This window comes from Haemaphysalis longicornis, unplaced genomic scaffold, assembly GCF_048455015.1.
Source record: "Haemaphysalis longicornis isolate Haplotype H1 unplaced genomic scaffold, Haemaphysalis longicornis Haplotype H1 scaffold_5, whole genome shotgun sequence".
Classification (NCBI taxonomy): domain Eukaryota; kingdom Metazoa; phylum Arthropoda; class Arachnida; order Ixodida; family Ixodidae; genus Haemaphysalis; species Haemaphysalis longicornis.
In genome coordinates, this window is record NW_027526385.1 from 86412059 (window position 1) to 86436241 (window position 24183).

A 24183-nucleotide genomic window follows, 5' to 3' on the forward strand; every position below is an offset into this window, starting at 1 on the left:
GTGTAGCACTGTGTCAAACTGGGCTAGAAATATGTCACACAGCACGGGCGCGACGCAGGATCCAATAGATATTCCACGCCGTTGAACAAAGAACCCATCATTATGTTGAACGATCGTGGAATTCAGGTACACTTTCAAAAGTTCAAGGAAAGAATCCACCGCGATTCCAGACTTATTCTGAAAGGAAATCGCACCCGTTTCTTCAATTAGATCCCGCACAGCCTTAAAAAGTTCATCATGAGGGACTGAGTAAAACAAGTCCGTAATGTCTACCGAGAAGGCAGCATTCGCACTGGGAAAGTCCCCCCGAAGACACTCAACCAAAGTCAAAGAACTACGCACAAGAAACGGATCTGTAGGCACAAGACCCTCTAGCGATTTCTTCAAATAGTTGGACACCACTTTTTGCCAAGATCCTTCTTCTGTAACAATCGTTCTGAACGGAAACCCAGGCTTGTGCGTCTTTGCTGTAAAGAACACACGCAGAACGTCCTGTTGGCTCTTGCGCACTTCCTTTTCTAGCCGCTCCAAACTCAACCGGTTAAGGAGACTCAAGGCCAAAGCCCTTGCCTTTCGCGGTTTCAATTCACACTTTCTGAAATTCTTATCAATGGCTTCAGACGCTTTTCTCTTGAAAGTGGAAGAAGGGAGAACCACAAACCCACCTTCCTTGTCGGCCTGTGCAAGGGAAAGGTGCTCCTGTTGGAAGTGATTAACCAAGGGGCGCAGATCCTTGTTAGTCCCATGACGGGCAGTCCAGGTCCGACTTAGGCACTCAACTCCCTCAGAAACACAGTGGGTCTTCTCTTCAGCAACGACCTTATCCGCAACTCTGTGCACCGCAGCCAGAAGTTCATGCTTGCGAGCCCGAGGTTCCAAGGAGAACTTGGGACCCTTTTGCAAAAGGTTGTCAAATTCTGAGGGGAGACAGGCTCCTTCCAAGTACGTCACGGCAGAGGCCTCCACCTTTCCTTTGGCTTTCTTTGGCAGGGACCGTCTACAGTCATTCCAGTATGTCTCAGTGAGAAGTGCAGCAAGACGAAGATGCTCCCGAAGCTTGTTTGAAGCCGCCCATGGATGCTCGATCTGGAAGCAGAAGTGGCGTAGCCAATCCTTCAGGTGTCTGATCTGGCGGTGGAGTTCCGACTTCAGGATCGCGCAAATACGCTTCCAGTGTCCCGAAGATGGCTGAAGATGGCCAAAGAGCAAGCGGACCTCCGTGGGCGGAATCCCGCATTTCTGATGATAAGAAAGCGAGCGAATCTTGCAGCTTGTCAAAGCGATTCTTCTTCCTTGGATAGTGCAGGGTGAGGGGGAGGGAATTGTTGTCTGTCGGACCGGTAATATTGCGTGATGTCTTCGTCGCCCCCGTCTTTGCCGACCCCTCCCTCCTTCTGTGACCATTTCAAAGATTTTGGCGTCCGTAAGTTCTCCTGTCACGGGCACATCCTGCGCGTTTAGTGCCTACTCCAGAAAGGTCGCGTCGCTTTCAGTGGCACCGTTATCGGTAAGCTTTATCACCTCTTGGCAGAGTTCCAAGAGGCGATAACATCGGCTTTGTGGTAGGCGCTTCTAAACGAGAAAAATCGAGGGACTTAGGCGCGGCAGCATCACGCGAATGTTGTGAAACGGTCCACAACGACGAAATTTTCTTCCACTCTCATTCGAGATTTCAAGACATCCGCAGTTTTTCCCAACAATACTTCGAAATAAAGGGCAACAAATACATGGGACATACACAAAATGGTTCGGTGCCGCGGGAAACTTCCAATTAGCCGATTTTTCGAGATGTGCAATCTCGAGTTAACGAGGTATCACTGTTTATCAAACATTGCTGGTAATATGTCGTCGTACTGCGTGATACTCTGAAAAAAAAATTAAGAAAAACAGATTTTGTGTCTTGCACAGAACAAAAAGTAGTCAGAAATGCTTTTCATATGTTCCATTTTTCAGACATTTGCAAATAAATGTCGAGTGATAACTTTCGTGGGCTGCCTTACTCTCTTACGGCGAGTGATGGTGTGTTCAAATTTGCAGGCCGCATTCTGTTGTTAGATAGCTCATGTATAAGTGAAATTGTGCGTCTAAATAGGCGTCAAATCAACGAGAAGTGGAACGGTGCAGGGGGCACCGCCGCAGATGAATACTTCGCAGCGGACATATCGACAGGTGTAAGCTCGTCACGTTCTGTTTATAAAGGTTAAACGTGCTCAGACCGCCAAGCCTCGCCTCGCTGACTCACCAATGTGTTCGTCACGGCCAAAGGTCAGGATCTTTGTCACGAAGACGGCTCGAAGGAGACATCAACTTTTAACGCAGATTTCTCGCGAATAATTGCTCTTAAAACGCTCGCAAAAATTCCCGCCATGCTCGGCACATCGTCATTTACTCCGCATTTATTTTGAACAAGTTATCAACTCATGTCATCAGTTCCAGTACACAAACTCCTATTTGTTTGCTCATTACTCGACCCCAGATTCGTGTATTTTTGGGTTTCGAATGGCCTATATCGCCGGCCTTTGTCTTGCCTTGGTTTCGTTATTTGTACTCAGTCGCAATTCAGAGTGCTGACCACCCTGTTTTTGTTTTGTGTCCAATGGGGCCAAGGGATAATCAGAACGTCTAGAACAGCTTTTTAACAACAGAGCTGTTTAGGCCAACACAAATCCGTCCGGCGTAGACAGAAAACCCCGAGTGCACGTGAGCGCGTGCCTCGCGGCGACCGCCCGGCCCCTTCACAATCTTCTCTTCTCAATTTGGTAATGGCACCTTCCCTACACGTGGAGACGGCCACAGAGAGAGAGAGAGAGAGAGAGAGAGAGAGAGAGAGAGAGAGAGAGAGAGAGAGAGAGAGAGAGAGAGAGAGAGAGAGAGAGAGAGAGAGAGAGAGAGAGAGAGAGAGAGAGAGAGAGAGAGAGAGAGAGAGAGAGAGAGAGAGAGAGAGAGAGACTTTATTAAAGAAGACCTCTAAGCGGGGGAGGTGGCCGGCAGCCGGAGCTGTGCGGCGACCTTCGCAGCCCGGGCTATGATGATCTTCTGTCTCCCCGGGTCGGAGCAGCTCAGCGCTGCCTCCCAGAGCTCCGAGGAACCAGCTGACGAAGAAGTCGAGGTCTACCGAGGCAATGGAATGGAATGGATGACTTAATTATAGGAGGAGGCCAATGGGCCCTGTTGTGGGACATGGGATGAAAGGGTAGGGGAAGATGGTTCAAATAAAGTCTTGTCACTGCACTGTGAGGGTTCACTTATCACGGTATGCACAGTTGAAGTTGTGGCGAGACACTGTAATGGGACCATCATCGGGCCATCCAAAAGGAGCCGTCCAGGTATCACAAAGGGTGTTTTTGTTTCCTAGAGAGTGGATGAACGATCCGCCATCATACTACTTTATAGAGACTTATTTTGAGACCGAATTCTTTAATTTGCTGTAAAATTTGGGGGTTGTTTCTGACATGTTGGACATGTTCTTCAGAAGTCCTCGGGCGTACTTGCGTTGTAAGGAACTGGTCGCGGTCAGTTGAGTAAGCTGAACAAGCCCAGATGAGGTGGAAAAGGTTCGGTGTATTGTTGCTGCCGCAGTAGGGTCACCGAGGACTAGCAAGGTGCCTGTGCGTTGTCCATTTGGAGATGACGTCCGGAGTGTAGGCCGAGTCAGCGTAGACTTTATGGGCAAACATTTCTCCTGTTCTTGGCGGGGACTGCAGAGGAGCAAGAAAACCAGGTGGTGAGGCGTCGGCAAGGGCTGAGGTTCTGAATTCGACGGTATTTTTGCTGCCAGACCAATTCGAATGCCTGTTGGGGGTCAGGTCTTTCCTGGATGGACGCGGGAACCATGGGAGAATTGCGTAAACACTCCCGGGTAGCATTATGCGCCGAATGGTTTCCGCCCGCTCCATGTGTGTGAGCAGGAGTCCAGACCAGGCGTATCTTGAACCCTTCGTGAGTGAGGTCTCGAATTTTGTAAAGATTGTTGGTGGCCGTCGAATTGGCCGAGAAGGTCCTGTTCAGTTCCCGTAGAGCGGCGTGGTAGTCAGTGATGACACGGAACTTGTTGGTGGTGATAAATGAGCTCGCACTTTGTATGGTCTGAATGGCGCCGAGGATTCCGAAAAGTTCGACTTCATCAGTGTGACCGTGTGTGCTTGTTATACTGCGAGAGCCATTGCGCTGGGGGATGTCAGGGCAGGTCCAGGCCATTGCTGCTGTTGTGCCGTTCATGGCTGCGTCGGTAAATATATCGATTTCATCTGGAGCTTTGTCTTTGGCGAGAGTGTGAACATATTGTTCCCGCACAGCGCGGTTACGGCGCGAAATGGGTCGGCGTCTGAGGTGGCCCAGGGTGGTATAGCAGGTGGATAGGTGTCAGCATTAAACGTACTGTTTAATGTGTCCCGCTTCAAAATAGATTGCCCTTGAGGCACGTGTCCAAAGTGCTTCTGAAAGCGGAGCGTCGTCTCCTCTACCAGGTTAGCGACGGGAGGAAGCGAAACTGCTTCCTACAGTACGTCCGTTTTGGTATGGAGTGGAAGCCCCGAGATGGTATACGGATTAGATGTCTGTTGAGGATGTTCAGCTCGTTTAAATGGCGGGGTCGCAATTCATAAACGGGGAACCCGTAAGTCAGTCGTCCGTGCGCAACGGCACGAGCAAGCATGAGACATGCATTTTGACGTGATCCACCTTCCAGAGATGCGAGTTATCAAGTGTAATGTGTAGCGCCAAGTAATTCTTAAATGGCGAATCCATGCAGCGGGACTATTACAGCTGCTTATCTGCAACCCCAGGAGCTTAATAATGCTATTTTTAGAGGTAATAACCTTGTTGTCCACTTGAAGTTCGATGGTTTGATCCGGGTTCGTCGCGCGCTTGCCCTCCACGTTGAGGAATTCTGTATTATTAGGAGATAATTGCAGATTGAATGTTCGTTTTTTTTCTTTCAATTCCTCTGATGCCCTGGGGCAAAATGGCGCAATAAAAAAAAAAGAATGTAGCGAGGGTGCGCTACAAGCTGAACACAGCAGCTTGAAGCTCAATTTGCATACTTTCTTTGGAGTCATAAGTTAGATTTCGCCTCTCCATCTTCTTGGTGAATGATGAAGACGAAATAATGATGTTCTGTCGATGCTCGACCCAAGAGGGCAATCTCGACTCACTCCGATGACCGACGTCCGATGCTTGAAGCAGGTGAGGGATGAAGACTGCCTTTCTTGCTGGATATTAGGTTTATTTACACTATTTACATTACTCCAAGTATTTACATCAGAACGAATGACGGTTACATTGTCACTCTGCCCGCAGCAGCCTGTTCAGCCAAGATCTATGCTGAACTAGATCCCTCTCGACCGACCCCGGACAAAACCCAACACTCCGGTTTTGATCCCAAAAACCACGCCTCCAAAGGGTGCGTTCAAGAAAGAGCGAAAACCCCTTTCAAAATAATTAATACGAACCATTGATTGGCCACAAGAACCAACCAATCCTACACATGTCCCCACCTGCGGTCAGGTGACCCAACACTCTCTCTCATGCAACTCCTAGTACGTTTCCCGCGTACGTTATTGCAACCGACAAGCAAAGACAAGGTATTCAGGGAGGCGACGAACTCAGAGAGGTCAGGTTGAGGAACCGTATGAAATTGAGAACGGAATACATTCCAGTTGACGGCAGTATACGTATTCCTCGTGCGTAATTTTTTACCGTTTAGATGGATTATAATCGGGAAGGGGTCGCTGCCCCACGTACAGGTCAGGGCCTGCCATCTTTTTGCAATGCCCGGAGTAGCGATGGTCAGATCCGGAGTGCTATATTGTTGTGAGCTGTGAAGACCGACTCGAGTAGGAACAAAAGTTTTATTGCACAGTTGTTGGGGGCCAAATTCCAGCGTTTGTTGCAAAATATTTCCACGGAGATCACAATGGGAGAAACCCCAGAGTGTGCTTTTAGCATTAAAATCTCCACCAATAATAACCGTGCCGTTAAAATTTAGAGAAAATATATGCGAAATCCAATCATATGTGTCCCTTGTTCCTGAGTTGCATTGCGGCCGGTAGTAGACTGATACTGCATTCAGAGTTTTGCCACTTGGCGGTTCAGTGCGGACGACGACGACTTGTCTGTTAGGATTACTTGCTGCATCCCATCGGTGTTGAACAGATTGACAAGACTTATGCATCAACACGGCTGTCTGTCCAGGTGCATTTGGAAGTTTCGCCGTTTTTTGGGGAGTGTAAGTGATTTTAGGATTCATGTACGTTGTATAGTTGGGAATCCTACATGAGCCTCTAGTCTCCTGGACAAGTATGGCGAGTAGACAAATTGAAAATATCTGGGAGGTGAGTAACGGTCCATTTTGAGCGAAACTACGACAATTCCATTGCATTATTCGACGACTTGGGGGCATCGAGTGGGGCATCTATTGAGGCGCCTTATTTTTACGTATCGTAGTATGCGGAGTGGCCATTTGTGTGACTTTGTGCATTTCCTCCATGATCTTCTTCTGTATGTCTTGTCTCAGAGTGGCAAATTGCCCCTGAAGATCCGCAATATTGCTGAAAGCCTTTTGCCACTACTTGGATGCTTCAAACTTTAGTTGTGCTTCCCGTTGCACCAACACTGGTTGCGTAATGAAAGACGCGGAGCTGAAACCTGTCGATTGCGAAGATACATCTGCTTTTTTGCGTGAAATGCGAGAACGGCTCTGTCGGGCAGTGGGGATCTCAACCAGACCCCCGTTACCGAGGCAAGGACGCGCTACAAGAAGGATTTGCCCTACGCGGCTGTGCCGTCGGAAGATGACGACGAAAGGGGTGACGTTGATTGCTAGTGAATAAAAGACTGTACATACTTTAGCTGTCCTTGCTTTACAGTGCCGCCGACCAAAACGGCTTTGCACTGCTGGGGTCTGGCTGCTCCCTCTCTTCTTGTATCTGCTGTCAGTGTGGAGAGGAGCTAGGTCGACCCCCAGTTTTGGTGTTTCTCCAGCCTTGCACTGCTATATAGTGCAAGAAAGCTGCGCCAATTTTGTCTTTGGCCATCTTTTTCATGTGTGCACGTTTGCATGTACTGTCATCATAAATTGAAACATGAACAACGGTGCGTGTGGTTGTTAATGTATGATCCGCATTCTAAGCGAAGGGCCACGCCTGCGCAGTACGAATAAGTTACCAGCGGGCTTTCCCACTCCACGCGTGCTGTGTATACACGGCCCGTCGTCAGGGAGTGCAACATGTTCTGAAAACCACTCGCACCATTGTTCGTATTTCAATTTATGACCATAGTACATCGTTGAATATAAAGAATTCATTTATTCATTAGACGGATACGTCTATAGCTCTACTCTGTGCGTTACTGCATAACTCGCTGCTGTGCACGAGTTGCGGAACAGAGACAGCCTTGTTTGCGGCTTGAGTAGTAACAAGGCCCTGCCCCGCACGGCCTTGGTGGCGGACATTACCTCGGCGTCTTCTCCGTGCGTCTACTGCTCGTGTTTTTTACGAGCAACGGAAGTGAGGGAAGCGTGATGACACGCAGAGCTTAACCATAACAGGTGTTGCCGCACAGAGCGAGTATGCAGTTCTCGGCGACATCTCGGCCTTTCTCGTGCCAGGTTGGTTCGACTCCGTGCAATTACTATTCTCCGTGCCACTTACTCTGACCCGTAATTCAACGTATCCTTCCTTCGAAGACTTGGATGACACATTACTTTAATCGTCGTGTCAAAGTGCAACTTTTGTTAAAACGCGGTGTGCAATACTGGAGCGTTTTAACTCAGAACATGAGACAGGGATACACCGAGTTTTCAAGTTTCAAGTTTATTTGAGGCATGTAAATTACGGCTGCGGAGGAGGAAAAAAAAGCCGCAGCTTAGCGGCTTGACTTGACTTGGCGGCTTGATGGTCGATTCAACTGTAGCTATAAGCTGGGACCAGATCACGTGTTATTCCACATTTTCGCTTGGATAATTTAAAGGATTTACTCAGTCAAAGAAGTTACTATACAAGTTTAGAAGGACTTCTTGGGCGAGTTGGTGCGTATTCTCAAAAGGGATAACTTGCGCTGAGGAAGACGCCACACGGACAGAAGTACAAAAAAACAGGAGCAAGGACAATGACAAGGACAGGCGCCTGTCCTTGTGCACCTCTCTCTGAGTGGCGTCTTCCTCAGCGGAGGTTACCGCTTTTCAGATTTTACTATACAAGCTTTAAGTTGCTTTTTAAGTTTTATAAGACCGCAAAAAACATCCTTACGCGTATCAGCTTGAAGTTATGCAAGCTAAATCACTGTTGTTATAGGATTCATTTGAGTCACTAAAGTTGGCTGCGCCGAACCACTCATCACCTGCTCTTCGGGAAGGCCAAGTTCGAAACTCTTCGCCGACCCCAAGCGAATGATAGCAGAATTTCAGTATCTTCAATACATGTATACATAACATTTATTTGGCGTCGATCCGGCAATTTATTTGCGGGTTGCGCTAGAAACATTGCTGTATAACCCTGAAATGTTCCATCCGCCATTTTCTTTAAGGGATCAATGTTCCAGAGTTCCGGTTTCGGAGTTATGACTCTGGAATCATTCTGCCCTGCAGAGATTCCTGAATAAATGGCGGCAATGCTTGTAGGAGCGGAATGACCCAATATGTAAACGCATTTGGCTGAGAGTGGTATGGCTGGTACTTATACAAGCTGCATCGATCTCCATTTAGGAGCGACACAACACAGCTCATAGTAAAGTTCGCTCTTGAAGCAGCGTCGTGGCACTGATCGCTGCGTTTAACGATGACGGTGATTTTTAGTAGTTCCCCTTTCGTAATACGGGGTTGTTGGTGCACATCATCCTATAACGCACGCCGCTACATCTCACTTCGGTTTCTTAGCTTGAAGAAACTGTCTTGTAATTTACTGAGCCCTTGTAGTAGTCTAATTTATGGTTTTAATTATTTTAGATGCGACTGCATCTCATTCACTCGCCTTGTACCTCCTTACGGCGTTGTTGTTGTCCGTCCACACCCCTCCCCCATTCTCCTCGCCGCGCGAGCTGCGCTCTCCGCCGCTCACCCCCTCTCCTCTCCGATAGCGAACTCTCTCGCGAGGGGCATTGGATCGGATTCGATTAGATTGGCTTGGCTTGGCTTGGATTGGATTGTGTTGCGTCATAGCCGCGCCACGTTGCGTCATAGCCGCGGTCGTTCCCGCACCGGTCAAAGAAATAAAGAATACATCATACGCGTTCCTCACGTTTCACGCAATTAGAGAATCAACCCAACGGAAACACCAAGTGAACCCCCAAGATGCGTCGCATCTCCACAGGGTTCCCCTCGCGGGAAGGTGGGGTAATTTTTTCCTCATTTTTGGATACCCTTGCAATATGTCGCATGGCTTCTGGTCCACTTCCGCAGCCTCCACTCAGTTCTGTTCCCCTACCCACTCGCATAAATACTGCCACATCCTCACCTCGTAACAGTATGCTTGTTCTGAAGCTATCCGCCCGGGCTTCCAAAAGCAATGCGCGCCCGTTAGCATCATATGTCTTTCGCTTTAATAATCCCCCTCCGTTCTAGACTAATATTGACTACCGATGAAGAGAATAAATGTATCTGCGTAGCTTTCGTCCCGATGACCACCGATGACCACTGCTTTACCCAGCTTTTTCGTGATCTTATATGCACTTGTTACTTTGTTGAGTTGAAGATACGCCGACGGCGAACGCTGGGGACGCAGAGCTGCAACGTTTTCTAGCCTCACTGCGTCTAGAAATGTCTTGCACAGGGTCGACGCCGCCCCGACCACGACGGCTCCGCTGCCAGGATGGCGCCGCCATGCGCTGGCGCATCCCAGAGAGAGTAGAACAATTTATTCAACGGTATGGCGCGAGGCCTAGTTGGGGAAGGGAACGTTGGGAGGGGTGAAGTGTGGCGCACTGTAGGAGCCTCGCAGGCCGCGAAACTCCATGGTGAGGTAAGACTTCAGTTGCCCTTTAGACGCTTCGTCATATTGCGTATGCGAGACAGTACTTCCCGTTTCTTACCGTAAGACCCCTGCCTCACTCCTACGCATTCCTGTGCGCTACTTCTACAGCGGTGAAGGAAAAATCAGGAGACATCCTTCCGAAAGCTGCTGAGGGCATGCGGAGCGTGTAATTAATCAATCGCGTCAGAACACCCGCCGTGAGGAATCGCTAGTCTCGTTCGACAAAGCAAGTCTGCATAATGTGACTAGTATCAATTAATTCTTAAACGTTTCAGTCCATGTCGGCGCATCCTTGAAGGAAGCGAATGAGGACACAGTACGACAGTAGGATTAAGTCAGAACGGGGCAACGCCGACAGGTACGCAAATTGCCGAACCCGAACGTTGAGAAACATGTCCTCTTGCTGCAGTGGTGTGGGTCACGTTGTTTCCAGGGCTGCCATGCACTTAAGTGTTTCTGATTTGTCCACAAGTGTCAGTTAAAAAGCTTAAGTCGGTAACCCATTGAAATCTACAATAAAGGTAAAATACAACATTGTTAAGTTTGACAGAACTATCCTTTGGTGACGCACTGAGCTCCTTTCCAGCCACGAGCGATCTCTGCTTAACTGAAAGAACGCAAGAAATGCTGAAGAAGATTCAAATTTCGCGCTTCAGTGACGCGAGGCCGGAGTGACGCCATACGGGCCAGCACGAAAATCTAAAGCAGCATCTTGGCATTCAAGTGATACGATCAAGCGGAACTGGAGTCCTCAGTGTGCAATCGCCCAGTTATGTTTCTTGGCGCTGGCTTCGGTCGGTGGCCGCCAATCGCACACACGAGATTCTGTGACGTCACAGGGACGTCAGAGACGTCACTTTCTGTGACGTCACAGAGACGTCAGAGGCGCCACTTACTGTCACGTGACGAAAGTGGCGGCGGAGTTGCCACTGCTTTCTCTTTTAGATGCGACGCTCAGAGCATCTCTTGTCGGCGGCCCTGTCCTTCCTGCGTGCGTCCGTTGTTGTCCGCGTGCGTCCGTTGTTGTCCGCAGCCTTTCCACTCTCCCCCTCTCCTCTCCGATAGCGAACACTCTCTCGCGAGGGGCATTGGATTGGATTGGATTCGATTGGCTCGGCTTGACTTGACTTGGCTTGGCTTGGATTGGATTGGATTGGATTGTGTTGGATTGTGTTGCGTCATATGCCGCGGCAGACGCACTGGCGCGTGCCCAGGTGAGAGCGAACACTCTCTCTCAACATCTGCGGGTGTGCGACCCAGCGCGCTCTCACTCCGCCGGTGCTGCGCGCGGTGCTGCGCATGTGCAGTGCTCTCTCTCTCCGCGGTCTCCTCTGCTTCGGGCGCGCTGCGCACCGGTGTGCCGCTCTCCGGCGGCATTTCGGTCGACGGTTGCTCTCCGCTTGCGCTTGAAGCCCCCTCAGCGTCGCATCACACCAGGGTTCCCGCGAGGGGAGGTGGGCGTAATTTTTTCTTAACATCTTCTTTATTTGTTGCAAGTTTCCGATGAAATTATTATCATTGTTATCGTGACAAAGCAGCCTGAGCAGTCTCTTTAATTAAACCAAACGTATTTTGTCTTCATGGCCCCTTTAAGACTTATCGCCTCGGAACGCAGCACCTGGTGCGGGACATTAGGCATCTTCTTAATAACCCCCTTGCCTCAACTGAGAGATGTAGAATTCGGAGTCCAAAATAGAATTATGTCACCCGGCTGTGTTGTAGTGGGCCTTACCAGTGAACTCGTGCCGAGATTCCAAAATTGGCGCTATGACAGGAGGAAGTTCTGGCCTTAAAACGGAAGGGAATTCCCGGCTACCTGCGCTTCTAGGCATGTAGGAGCTATAAGAGCTCGTATAATGCTGTTTTTTTAATTATGCCTTTGAGAGAGTGAAAATTTCTGAAATATTTGTTTTCAGGAATTCCTCGTTTTATTGCAGGCCTGCTGAGATATCGAACGGGATTTTTTTATATAGGTAACCCACACCAATGTCCAGAAACCGTTTTACCAAGTTTTCTTCTAACAGCTACAACTCCGCAGGAAACTAAGAAATCATGAGAAGAAATGAATAAGTCAATATGGGTTAGACCCATTAATATATTGGCCCACTCGGGCCTCGTCGGGTACTGCAGTTAGCAGATATATTTGCGTACATTAAATATAAATGGGCCACATTAAATAGACAGCTGCCAAGTGGCGCACATTAGTTAGTTAGTTGATTAGTTTATTATTTAATTAGTTAGTTAACTAGTTGGTCAGTGTGTTTGTTTGTTTGTTTGTTTGTTTGTTTGTTTGTTTGTTTGTTTGTTTGTTTGTTTGTTTGTTTGTTTGTTTGTTCATGCATTTACTCCATTTATTAATTCATCATTATCCTTATGTCCAATGCTGGACGAAGGCCTCTCCCGATATGGGACCTTTCAACTGCATAAATGGCTCATGAAGACACGTTTATTTGCAACATTTCCGGCACTCCAGCAAGAGCGCCGGAGTGTCGACACTAGTGCAACAGTGGAAGGGCTTGCGCATTGACCTACTGACAACTGTAAACAGTCCAACACTGAGCTTTACAATTTTGTACGAATGTGAGGCAATCTCCTCCTGTCGTGGCACACTTATTTCGGTTGCTACGTTTTCGAGTGCGCGGCGTTTTTGCCTGCGTACAAAAATGACGGGTTAGGGAAGTGTACCCCATCCGCTTGACAGTTGGGTCAACAGGCCTATTCAAATAGGAAGGCCCTATTCGTTATACAGTTTCAATCAGATGTTTGTGCAAAGGTTGCCCGTTCGGAAGCAAGAACTGCCTGGCCTTTATTTATTTATTTTGCCGGCGCTGCTGTCGTGACATGGCTGCGTCAATCTGTGCGTTGAGACGCATGAGGGCAACCACATGCATCGTTTTGCTCCCGTCTGGCGGCCGTCGGCGTCTCCTAGTGGCGACGTGAAAGGGTCGTTGAAGAGGACCAAAGCCAAGAAAGGAAAGAGCTAATTTGACCAATTAGGCGGTTTTTAGCTAACAAGCCAATCTGGCAGATGGGGGTGGTGTAAATTGCGCTCTCCAAGGTTTTCCGCGTCGCCGCCAGGAGACGCCGACGGCCGCCAGACGCGAGCAACACGTTCCATGGGGTTGCCGCTTAAGAACAGTTGACCCAAGCGCTTTCAGACCTGGCGAAAATAGATGCACCGCAATTAGCGCTCTGCAAATCCCAGTAATCTTTCGTTTCTTTCTCTTCGTTTCTTCTCGGCCTCTTTCGTTCTCGGCCTCTTTCTTTCTCAGCCTCTTTCGTTTCTTAAACACGAGGACGCGGGTTCGATTACCGGCCGCGGCGGCCGCTTTTCTGATGGAGGCGAAAAGCAAAAACGCCCGTGTGTTCGAGATTTCGGCGCACGTTCAAGATCCCCAGGTGGTCACAATTAATCCGGAGCCCTCCACTACGGCGCCCGTCATCGTCTGCGTTGCGTCGGCGCGTTAAACCCTTCAATCAGTCAATCAAATCAGTGAATTACAACGTGTCTTTGTCTTACGGCGCGAATTACGAAAGTAACCAGACTGGCACACCTTACAGCTTCCAGGGTTTTGTACAAATGGTGGGCACCCCTTCTACTCCCGTGCCATCACGTTCAGGTGTCACGTGACGCGCGTTTTTCTACCAATTTCACGTTTGCGGTTCATAGTTTTTGTAAATTTTGTGAAGCGGACACATTAGACCATCAAAGCTCCCGGTTCCTTACCCTTAGTGAAGGTGGATTCCCTTAGTGGATATGTGCCACAAAGAAAGAAACAGCAGCAACGACAACTTTTGTTCCGCTTTTGGCAACGTGCGGGAAAAAGTGCGGAGTTAGCATAATGGTATACCACATGGGGCTGTTACTGTGGCGATGGGGGTTGAATTCCAATGGGAACACCCGTTTTTTTTTTGTTTACTGTTTACAGCGGCGGCCATTTTTTTTGACTGGACAACAACGACTACAACATGTTTTGTAGGGGCAAAGCCCCTTAGGCGCTTGAGCTGTTGGCGTCTCCTGTCGTCGTCGTAATCGTCGTCTCATGTAGTCACGGTGTTAAAACACTGGGACACGCTTTTACGCCTCACGCTAGAACGTAAGCCGTACTAAAAAAAACACCGGGACGCTCGTTTACGCCTCGCGCTAGAGAGCTTCGTGCTTCAATGACAAGAGACTTTTAGAGCAAAGCTGTATACCTCTGCTCCCCAACGTTTTCATCTCCGTTGGCAAAAACGCCAAGGCGCCGAGAACACATTTGTACACTGTACGCTTCGCCCCTCCCCATGTGTCACGTCAGTGGAGATGGCCTGGGATTTTTGCAGAAAGGGGCACTGAAGGCGTTCGCCTTACCACAAAGGATTGGCCGCGTATCTGCTCACTTCGTTTCGAATGTCGTCGAAAGACGATAGTCTTCTGCCGCCTCTGTGGTGCATATGCCTCTGTTCTCTTTCCCGCCCACCTTATGCACTTCGCTCGCCAGTTTTCATTAAAGACTGTTCTCTCTCTGTCTCCTCCCACGATAAACACGGTGGAGGTTTGCTCAAGTCAATTCAATTTTCCCGCGTTCCACTGCTCGCGCCATCACCTGGTCCCTGCCGTTACTGTTGGACTTCTTAGAATGCCGCCAGAGGACGCTTTCTGTATTTTTGGTTCAAAACATCTTTTTGGGTGCGTTTTTTTTTTTAATTTTTCTATCACGAAAATCATTCAGCCATGGATTATTAATTCAATGAACATCGAAAGTAATATTCACGTATTGATGTTGTGCCTCACGTATGCGTAATGTTTTCTTTTGGCTGGAGAATGTTGAGCAGTACGGACATCGCCACCAAATTAACTAGTTTGTAAATATTTTGCCCACATAAACGTCTTGTTGAAGAATTCCTTTACCTTTTGGCCTGGCGGCTGTATCAAGGAACAGACAGACAGACAGACAGACAGACAGACAGACAGACAGACAGACAGACAGACAGACAGACAGACAGACAGACAGACAGACAGACAGACAGAGACAGACAGACAGATGGACCGCAGCAATGACTCAGAGGTACAGCACTCGCCTCGTATGCGGGAGGTACCGGGTTCGAATCCGCCTACCCCCGGGCACCCACCTGTTTCTCTAATGGGTACAGGCGTCCCTGGTCGAGTGCGGACTTTTGACAGGGAAATTCACGTCTGGAAAGCTGCTTTTACCTTTGCGAGGGGCCCCTGACCCTTGTCCATCTGGCGGGGCCCCCGGCCATCATGCCACGTTGCCGCATTGCCGGGGGTGAGAGAGTCTGACGGCAAGTCCTGCCACGGGCGGTTGCGAGTTGAGCGTTCACCGTGGCTGTGGAAGGCACCATGTGCATTCGTGTGCCTTGGTGGCGCCGGGCACCTACCGGTAAGAGAGGTACGAGTGACTCCCCGGCCTGGCGCTCGGCCCTTATGTGGTACTACAGCGCTGGGGAAGTGAACCCAGTTTGCACGGGAAATCGCCTCTATGGAAAGGGGCGACTGCAAAAACGCAGGCTGCATAAACCTCTCCTTCAAGAATTCTTCCGCCTTTTGGCCTGACGACTGAACCAAGAGATAGACAAACAGACCAACCAAAATGTTCGAGTTTAAACGACTGTCGTTTTTAAAAAGTTAGAAAACGTTCGGCGGAGAGAAGAGGCGGGGTCTACCCACAACTTCGCCTACCGCGAATTCCAGCTCGGCATTTGACATGTCAGTAAAGCCCCGCACTTTTACGCGTTCTTGACGTCACTCAGTTTATCCAGTGGCTGACGCTCAAGCAGATCTGAAAACGAAACAGAAAGAAGTACACTGCAGCTTCATTTTGGAATCGCCTAAACGGAAGTCGACTGGCGCGGCCCAGCGCATTTCTACGAGGGGATTTTTTTCAGCGTTGCAAGTCGCGAAGTTTCAAACTTGAGCTGTCCGCCTTTCCTTGCCTGTGTGGCGGTTTTACGACTTTGTTCTCGCTAATAAGTGCTCGCATTATCTGCGTCGCTGCAACGTAAGCTGATCCGGCTAGGGGGATTCCCCTTAACCACGTGCCTATAGAACTCACACCTTTGGTATTTGTCAGCGGACGAAGGGAGTACTACACATACAATTAATACAAGCGACCCGCCACGGTGGCTTTGTGGCGGCAAGACGTTCTTCTGCTGAGCGCGGGAACAAGAGTTCGATCCAAGCAACGACGGATCTTTTTTTTTTTTTTTGATAGAGGTGAAAAAATAAGGGGGGGATGCTTAGAACTTTTATAGAATGAGAAGACTAAAGCTTAGTTGGACCTTCTGTTGATCTGCTGTCAGGCTTTGGAAATCTTTTGAAGGTGGGGGGTAAGCGTACCTAAAGCATAGAAAACCACCCGAACTGAAATAAATAACGACGAAAACGGACCTGCAATGGTTGAAAACCACGGTGTAGAAAAATATTCAACATAAATAGCCGAAGCCGACTAAAAGGGGGCAAACCCGCAAGAACGCACAAGAAGCAGTAGCTGAAACTGACCAAAAGGCAACGAAAATCCCCTAAATCCCATTTATAACGCATAAAGATGTCATAAATAGATTATATGTGTGATAACAGATGTTAACATTCAAATACGACAAACCCTTGAAAATGAAAAAAATAAAGCGGTAACGGGATTTGAACCCGGGTTAGGATGCTTGCTTCGCAGGAGCGGAATTTACTACACTACGAGACCAAGCGGTTCTGAGCGATTCAATTGAAGGCGACATGCACCTGGACATTCCCCTTCAAACATTCCCCTAGATGGCGCCACGCGTCGCTTGGTTGTGCTGACTAGGAAATGCCTATACGCGTGGGGGGTAGTTCGCGACAAACCGTGATAATAATGATGTTGATGGTGGTGGTGGTAGTAGTGGTGATCGACGACGACAGCGACGATAATGACGGTTCTGTGGTTCTGGAACCCATACCGCTTTTTATTCGGCGTCTCAAATGGAAATGTTTTTCTTTTCTTTTTTCCACAGACGTCGGCACTGACTTCTCCGACTGAATCTAGAATCAAATCTCATTTATTTCAAATGACAGCTCTTTATCATCTGCAAACTTCCTACGTAATGCAATAATTAAGGCTATTATTTGTTTGACTAGGCAAAGACCATCGTACCCTCTGCGTGCCACTCTGACTGCACTTACAAGCGCCTTCAGGCGCTGTAGGACGTCGCGTGGTGGAACGTTGCTTTGCACGTCGTTAAGCTGAACGTTAAGGGGACTCTGCGACACTTACGATAGACGCTGTCACTGTTTCCTTCTCGCCTGGAAGCACTACGAAAGATACAGCTAGCGCCAGCACGGAGCGGCCCTGCGCAATTTGCTCGTCGCACCAGATACGCCTCCCGTTTCCGCTTTGCTCTTGTGACTCTCTTTCTAAAGTGTATATCGAATGCGTTCATTGATACAACTGAAGGAAAAACGGCCAATAACCGCTACAGTGCTCTAATGACGTCATTTTAGCGGTCCAGGAACACCAACTCTGGGAAAGACAGAAAAGACTTTTGAGCAAGTTTTCGCGTTATCTGATGGGCATAGATTCGAAATTTTTTTGGCTTAGGTACGTTACGACCCCCAACCTAAGTACTAGATGTTTTGGTTGACTACATTCTGCAACTATTTAAGATTTTGAAAAAAGTTGATAAAAGTGTTGCAGGGTCCCTTTAACGTAACCACATGTTAAGGCTGAATGTAACATGCACAGTCTTTACGTTAAGTGTGTGTGTCATTTCCAATGCTTTTTGTATTATACCGAGCGCAATCCTACAACCAGACGACATATCGACTCGGGTTGCTTGATCAATGATGATGACAGCTGTCGTCAGGACCTCACAGCCCATTCACCAATCGCCATTTGTCTGCGACGCCACTGTACCCGCACACAATGCTAACATACCCACTCAACAGGAGAGGATAATGACGATGGCAGCTGTCGTCAAAAGCTCGAGGCCGATTCACCAATTCCCGTTTGGCTGCAACGTCACTATACCCAACCACAATTCCCTATTACATATCCACTCAGGTTCACAGGTTAGTGATGACATGGGTCGTACGAAGCTCATTGCCGAATCACAAATTCTCTTTCGGCTGCGACGTCGACATAGCCAACCGAATTTCCCACATACCCACTCAGTGGGATTTTCAGTGACGATGACAACTGCTAAGTTAGAGGCTCACGGCTGATTCACAAATTCCCATTTGGCTGCGACGCCAACATAGACAATCCAAAGAGCACCCCGGGGTGTTCATTTCAACATGAATTCCCTTTCGCAATCATAACTCATAAGAGTAAGCTCCTTAAGCGCCTTCGGGCATATTTTTTCCATGCCCGCTTATCAGCGTGAACATTCCGTACGCCGTCGTCATCATCGGTGAATTTGATCCAATGCGGCAAAACTCTACGAAACGAGAAGGGCGTCTTGACAAATTTTTTTTTACTCGAAAACAGATAAGCTAATCGAAGCAAGTGATGTTGCGATGCTTAAATCCACCCAGCAAAAAAGAGACAGTGAGAAACCAATTCCTCGCGTCGTTATCGTTCAATCCAGTCCTGCGAACGTCAAATAAGCATAGCTGAGTTGGAAGAACGGAAACGGCAAGATCACCTACGACATTCTAGCCACACCGCCGCCCACATAAACGCTTCTTTTCCCCCCAAGAGGATGAACTCCGTTCGGCGTAACGTGAGGAACAACGACGCGGAGCCAACGACGATCAAGAACGGCAACCCGAGGAGAACAAGCGAAATCGCAAACGCACCTCACGTTGGCCTTTACAAGCTCCGTATCGCACGAGCACGGGGGCCGACCGGGGTTTTATATCCTTATCTACATCGGCGTAGGCTCGGCCGCACGCGCCGAAAGGTCTCACGCGCCGACTTTTCCACGCGGGCCGGCAGGCAACGTAGTCGAGAGGCGCGTAGGCGCCGTCGCTTTCTGGACGCCCCGTCGTCGCCCCTGTAGCGCGCCCGAAGGCTTGTTTGCTGTCTTACCCGCCTCCTCTCCCTCTGCCACCTCTCTCTGACCGCCCCCCTCTACCCTCTTCGCGGGCGTCGTCTTTTGAGGAACACGAAATCAAGAGGAGGGGGAGAGCGACGATAGAGACAAGTCGAAGGAGAACAGCAAGGTTGGTAGGCCCGTTCGCCTCGTCTGCAAGAGAGGGCACGGAGACCGACCGGCTGTGTCGGTTGGTGGCTGTCTACTCAAAGCGAATCTGGACTTTGCCGCGTGCGAACGTGTTTCTCCTACTCCGCGACTCGGAGCGGCGTCGGCAGAGTGCCCAGTGAGAGGGAGAACGCGAGGGGGAAAATTGCGCGGGAATCCCGAAGTGCGCCACAACGCGCCTTCTTCTACTCCGTGTTCCGTTAGCTCTGGAGAAGGCGCCGTGTCGCGACAGCCAGTGCTGGCCTGTCCTCCGGAGCTTCCCTTGATCTTCGGAGTCTGTCGTCGTCTTTTTCTTCGTGCGTGTGTGACCGTGTGTGTGTGCGCGGTTTTGTTGTGTACGACGCCATTTGTCATCGTCGTCGAGCGGCTGTGAAAAGAAGGTCGCGGAATGTCGGGATAAATGTTGACCTGGAGAAAACAAGAGACGGACACTTCGCGCTTCGCTTTGTCTCTCGTCGTCGGCTGTTTGGACATCCTCTCCGTGGACGGACGTCGGTCAGCCGGATAGTCTTCTGGAGGGGCCCGTTTCCTCGCGCAAGTTCCGGCCTGGTACACAGTGATGAAGAGAGAACTGTCGTGAGGACTTACCTTAACCCAAGCTCATTTCACTAACTTTTTTCGTTGATTGCCTTCCTCCACCACCTGCCGCTACTCGCCGCGATAGGTTAACTTGCGTAGTGCCGTTAGTATTAGTTGAACTCGCCGTTTGTAGGCTTTCGGATCGTTCATCCTGCCTGTAGACATAACTGTAATATCATAGCGAAGGTCACTTTGTTTTCACGCATCTTTTACCGCGTTAGAGACCTGAACTTAACGCTTTCACTGACTGCAACGAGACACGGTGCCTTTTACCGTTCTAAAAGCCGGCAGGCTGCCGCACGTTATACCAAAAAGCCTCCGGCCAGAACATGAACACAGCGAAAGTTTTCGCGTCGAGTCAGCTCTGGAGGTTATTCGAGTCAGGGTCTTCACCTTGTACTTTTATGGCAGCTCATCTACATGACCGGCGGCTCTGACATGTCGCCGTCAAGGCCTGCTTCGAAAGGAGAGCCGGTGGTGTTAAATATTCCCGCCTTCCCTTGATCGACATAATCACTGCGTGCCGGAAGTTAATTGTTCTAGGCTTGCGAGGTAACGTTAGCAAGCCTAGCCGGTGAGTCATTAAGTCTTGGCCTTTCTGTTTACCTTGGAGGGACCACCCATCGAACTGCTTAGTCATTATTTGGCACACTCCATTTTCGCGAGTACGACAACGGCCAGTTCGTTTCAGTTTGTCAGGCTACGCGTTTAGTTTGAAATGTCCCACGCCGCTTTTTCGGCGACTTTCTAAACGAAAAAAAAAAAAAAAAAACATTTCAGCAACTTCCACGCATTTGCGCGAAAAAGGAACGGCGGCTAGCAGTACGGCATTTTTCCCGTCGATTTATGAAGTGTTTTACAAGCACTTACAAAAACCGGGCATTATTATCGAGCCAAATATTTGCTCTCAACCAAAGTCTGCTCAATAATTTCAACTAATACAGCTTCGTTCTTTATTGAAGTGGCTACGCTTGTACCTATATCCTTCACACTGGTGGCAGAAACGCCGCTTCTTTGAAGAGTTTACTGGGAACGTCATCTGAAATACCCGCATCGCAGCTGTTTTCCCACGAGTCTAGACCTCCGAGACCTAGAAACCTTTCGGACTTATTCCATCCGGAGTTGTTCCATCCGGAATTGTTCCACACGGAGTTGTTCCATCCGCACCGTCGCCCGCCAAGATGATGGACAAAGCGTTCAGGCGCCGCAAGTCGGGCCCCCCCTGCGTATCCTATCCGCTGTGGCCCGTCGGGAAAGGTCCCGTGAGAATCATCGTGGACGCCCCTACCCAGGCCTCCAAGAGGGCGTCGCGCTGGGCGAGGCGGGGTTCCGAGGCGTCGGTCGTGGTCCTCAGCAAGGTCGTCAGGCGCGGAAAGGCCTTCTGCCGAAGCCTGACGCCCGAACCGCGCCTGTCGGGCAGCGAGAGCCCGGAGCCCGATCCCTGGAGCAACGGCTCAGGCTATGAATTCGGACACCCGAGGGCCAAGTCCCTCTCGCCGGCTAAACGTGTCAGTCGAGGTGTCAACGGTGCCCTCGTCAACGGCAATGGCGGCGACCGCTCTTTGGGGTCTACCGACGACGAGCTCGACGAACCGGCTCCCTTGACGGCCTCCCGTGAGTTTGTATTTACGTATATTCAGACAGCACTGGGTTGGTAATAATAATGTGTTGATGCCACCCCTGAGACGATTGCAGGCAAGTTGGAGGTAAAAAATATAGTAAGTTAGTAGCGACGAAATGGTGATTAAAGCGCTCCGGGTTATGTAGAATGACCACCAAGGAGGTTGGTAGTCATTCGTCATATACCCAGAGCGCTTTGGTCGCTATTTTGTGAGTAGTTCGCTCACTTGTTGTTCAGGAACTTTTTCACGGGTTTTATGCGTTAAATTATGAGCGTTGAAAAAAACTTAACAGAGCGAACTGCAGCGCTGTCTGTTGTATTTCCATACCCCTTGAAAATGCTCTAATTTTAGAATACCAACTACCCTAAACTCCGAAAAACTGTCCTATCCGCACTTCCTTACTAAGGCGGGAGCGAAATTACTTTGGTTCTACTTTACATTTGTACTTCCTCTATCTTGCACTGGTTTCTTTCTCCAGCATACATTCGTGTTGGGTGAACGGATATGGGGATGGTATTGATGATGATGATGATGCTGATGATGATGATGATGAAAACTTCAGAAACGAATAGCGATCTTGAAGTTATTTGTGCGGGCTCCTGAACGACACGACGCCGCTGTATACGAAACGCACTCAAAGCAATGGATGTTCTTTATACAGCTTCACAAACTGCCTCCGCACGCGTTATAGCGGCCCGCTCTGCTACGATATATACGTCCGAAAACGAGGTTACACAGTAGTTATCCCTTGGCCTCATTGATCCGCTGCGACGTGCGGCAGCGCTTTCGGAGATTACCGCTCCATTGTTCTTCGCGCAGTTTCCCGCGCGCGCCGAACTTCACGGCCATTGCTTCGGAGCTCGGTAGCGGATTACGATCGCAACATGCATTAGAGCATTTGTGCGCGGTCTCGCGTGACACGGGAGGCGATCGTACGATTCAATTCGCCTTAGGAAACGGCGGACCTTCGAAACAGCGTTTACATGCTCGCGCTGCTGTCTGGACGACTCTGATGACGAACAGACGATAATGGAAAGTTTATAGAGTGCGCGGCTTGTGGAGATAAAATACAACTTTGTTCAACCTGAAAGAACTAGTTTTGTGTAACGCACTCAGCTCCGCTACAGCCAAAAAGACGTCTTCTTTGCCTGAAAAACGCACGAAATGGAGAAAAAAAACATTCAAATTTCGCGCTACTGTGACGTAATATGGGAAGGAGGGGGGTCCGGCAGGGGTCCAGGGGAGGGGACCAGCACTAAAAACATAATTGTCAGTGTGTTGCATTCAAGTGATGTGATCAAACGGAACTAGGGCCCCCACTAGTCATGTTTCATGGGGGTTGCGTTGAAGGCCACCAATCACACAAACGAGGCTCTGTGGCGTCATAACCCGCCGCGGTGGCTCAGTGGCTATGGCATTGTACTGTTGAGTCCAAGGACGCGCGTTCGATTCCAGGCCGCGGCGGCAGTTTTTCTGATGAAGGCGAAAAGCGAAAACGCCCGTGCGTTCGACATTTCGGCGCTCGTTAAATATCCCCGGGCGGTCAAAATTAATCCGCAGCCCTCCACTACGGCGCGCCTCATCGCCTGTGTAGTGTCGGCGCGTTAATTCTCATAATCGATCATCTGTGACGTGATAGTCGCCACTGCTTCGCATGTTTTCCTTAATATCCCCATTGCTTCTTTTAATTTCGCGATAAAATTAGTATAAATGTTATCGGAACAAAGAAGTCTTTGTAATTAACTTGTTCGTATTTTGTCTTCGTGCATTTTGCGTCCACTCTCAAGCTTTGTGTCGATCGAGGCACATTTTACGTTCAATTTATCGTGAAACTGCTCCTTTTCTCGGTGCCGAAACTACTGATGACGTCACTGCATGTAAAAACGTTTGAGTTTCGCGCTAAGATTGTCCTTACGCGTCGACCTTCGAGGGAAGAAATGTCGGAAAATGCCAAGGCAGCATAGAAAACTGCTCCCATAGAGTTACGGCAGTCTTTTGATCCTGCGTGTGGACTTGGTGTGCGTGTGCGACACGCTGGCATTACAAAAGGCCGACCAGGTGTTTTTCTGGCCGCTACCTTTTTCTCGCGAGAACTATACTCATCGCTCAAGCTTAGCTATAAGGGACAGTAGGTGGATGTGTGAACTTAAATGCCACGTGAACTTAAAAGCCCTTGGTGGCCACTTGTGGTCTCAGTAGTCTGGACATCGCTGTTATTTCACCCTCGTACAACTCTCCCTATAACGAAATCGCTTTGTTTGAATTCTAGGCTCATTCGAAGTTCTGTACGATTCCAACTGCAGTGCAGGATTTCCGCTTTTAACGAATAATATCTTATAACAAAATCAGTTTCCAGTTGTAGGGAATGATGAAGGTGTACTATTTCTCGAATAAAAGAAATTGCGAGCGCTCTTCCTGTTGGCTAAACTCTAGCCTATCCGCTCCCAATAGTCCGCTTTCACGCGGACATTACATACCCGACTGCGTGTAGCTGCAGCTGGCTAGTAACTTGAAATTTATTGAATAAATATATAAATTCTGGCTTTGATGGCACATTACTAGTTAGACACTGTGTAAAGTTATTAAACTTCCTTCGAAAATTACTGAAATGAGCTTGTGACTCAAGATATCAGTCGCCGAAGCATGTCAGAAAAAGTGGTAATGGTCTCCATGTGAGCAGCGAACCTCTGTGTGAACACGGAACCTTTTGTGAACAGAGAACAATTGATGAGCTGCTGTTCCCCTACCTTTTTACCCTTCTTGCTAGCCCCGAGGGCGTTTGGCCTCCTTACCAGAATAAAGTGATCTCTCTCTCTCTCTCTCTCTCTCTCTCTCTCTCTCTC

General features: G+C 49.1%; 1 protein-coding gene across 4 annotated transcripts in view; it reads left to right on the forward strand.

The window, feature by feature from the left end:
- The window catches only part of Wake (ankyrin repeat and fibronectin type III domain containing protein wide awake), a 585518-nt gene that overhangs the window by 473873 nt on the left and 87462 nt on the right, over positions 1-24183 (forward strand). The window contains exon 1 of one of the 4 annotated variants that reach the window (XM_077670883.1): positions 19077-21332. The exons of the other annotated variants lie outside the window; for them this stretch is intronic. Coding sequence (XP_077527009.1) covers positions 20900-21332 — 433 coding nt within the window. The 5' untranslated portion in view covers positions 19077-20899. Of the gene's footprint in view, positions 1-19076; positions 21333-24183 lie in introns of those variants that run through there. 4 annotated transcript variants of the gene reach the window in all.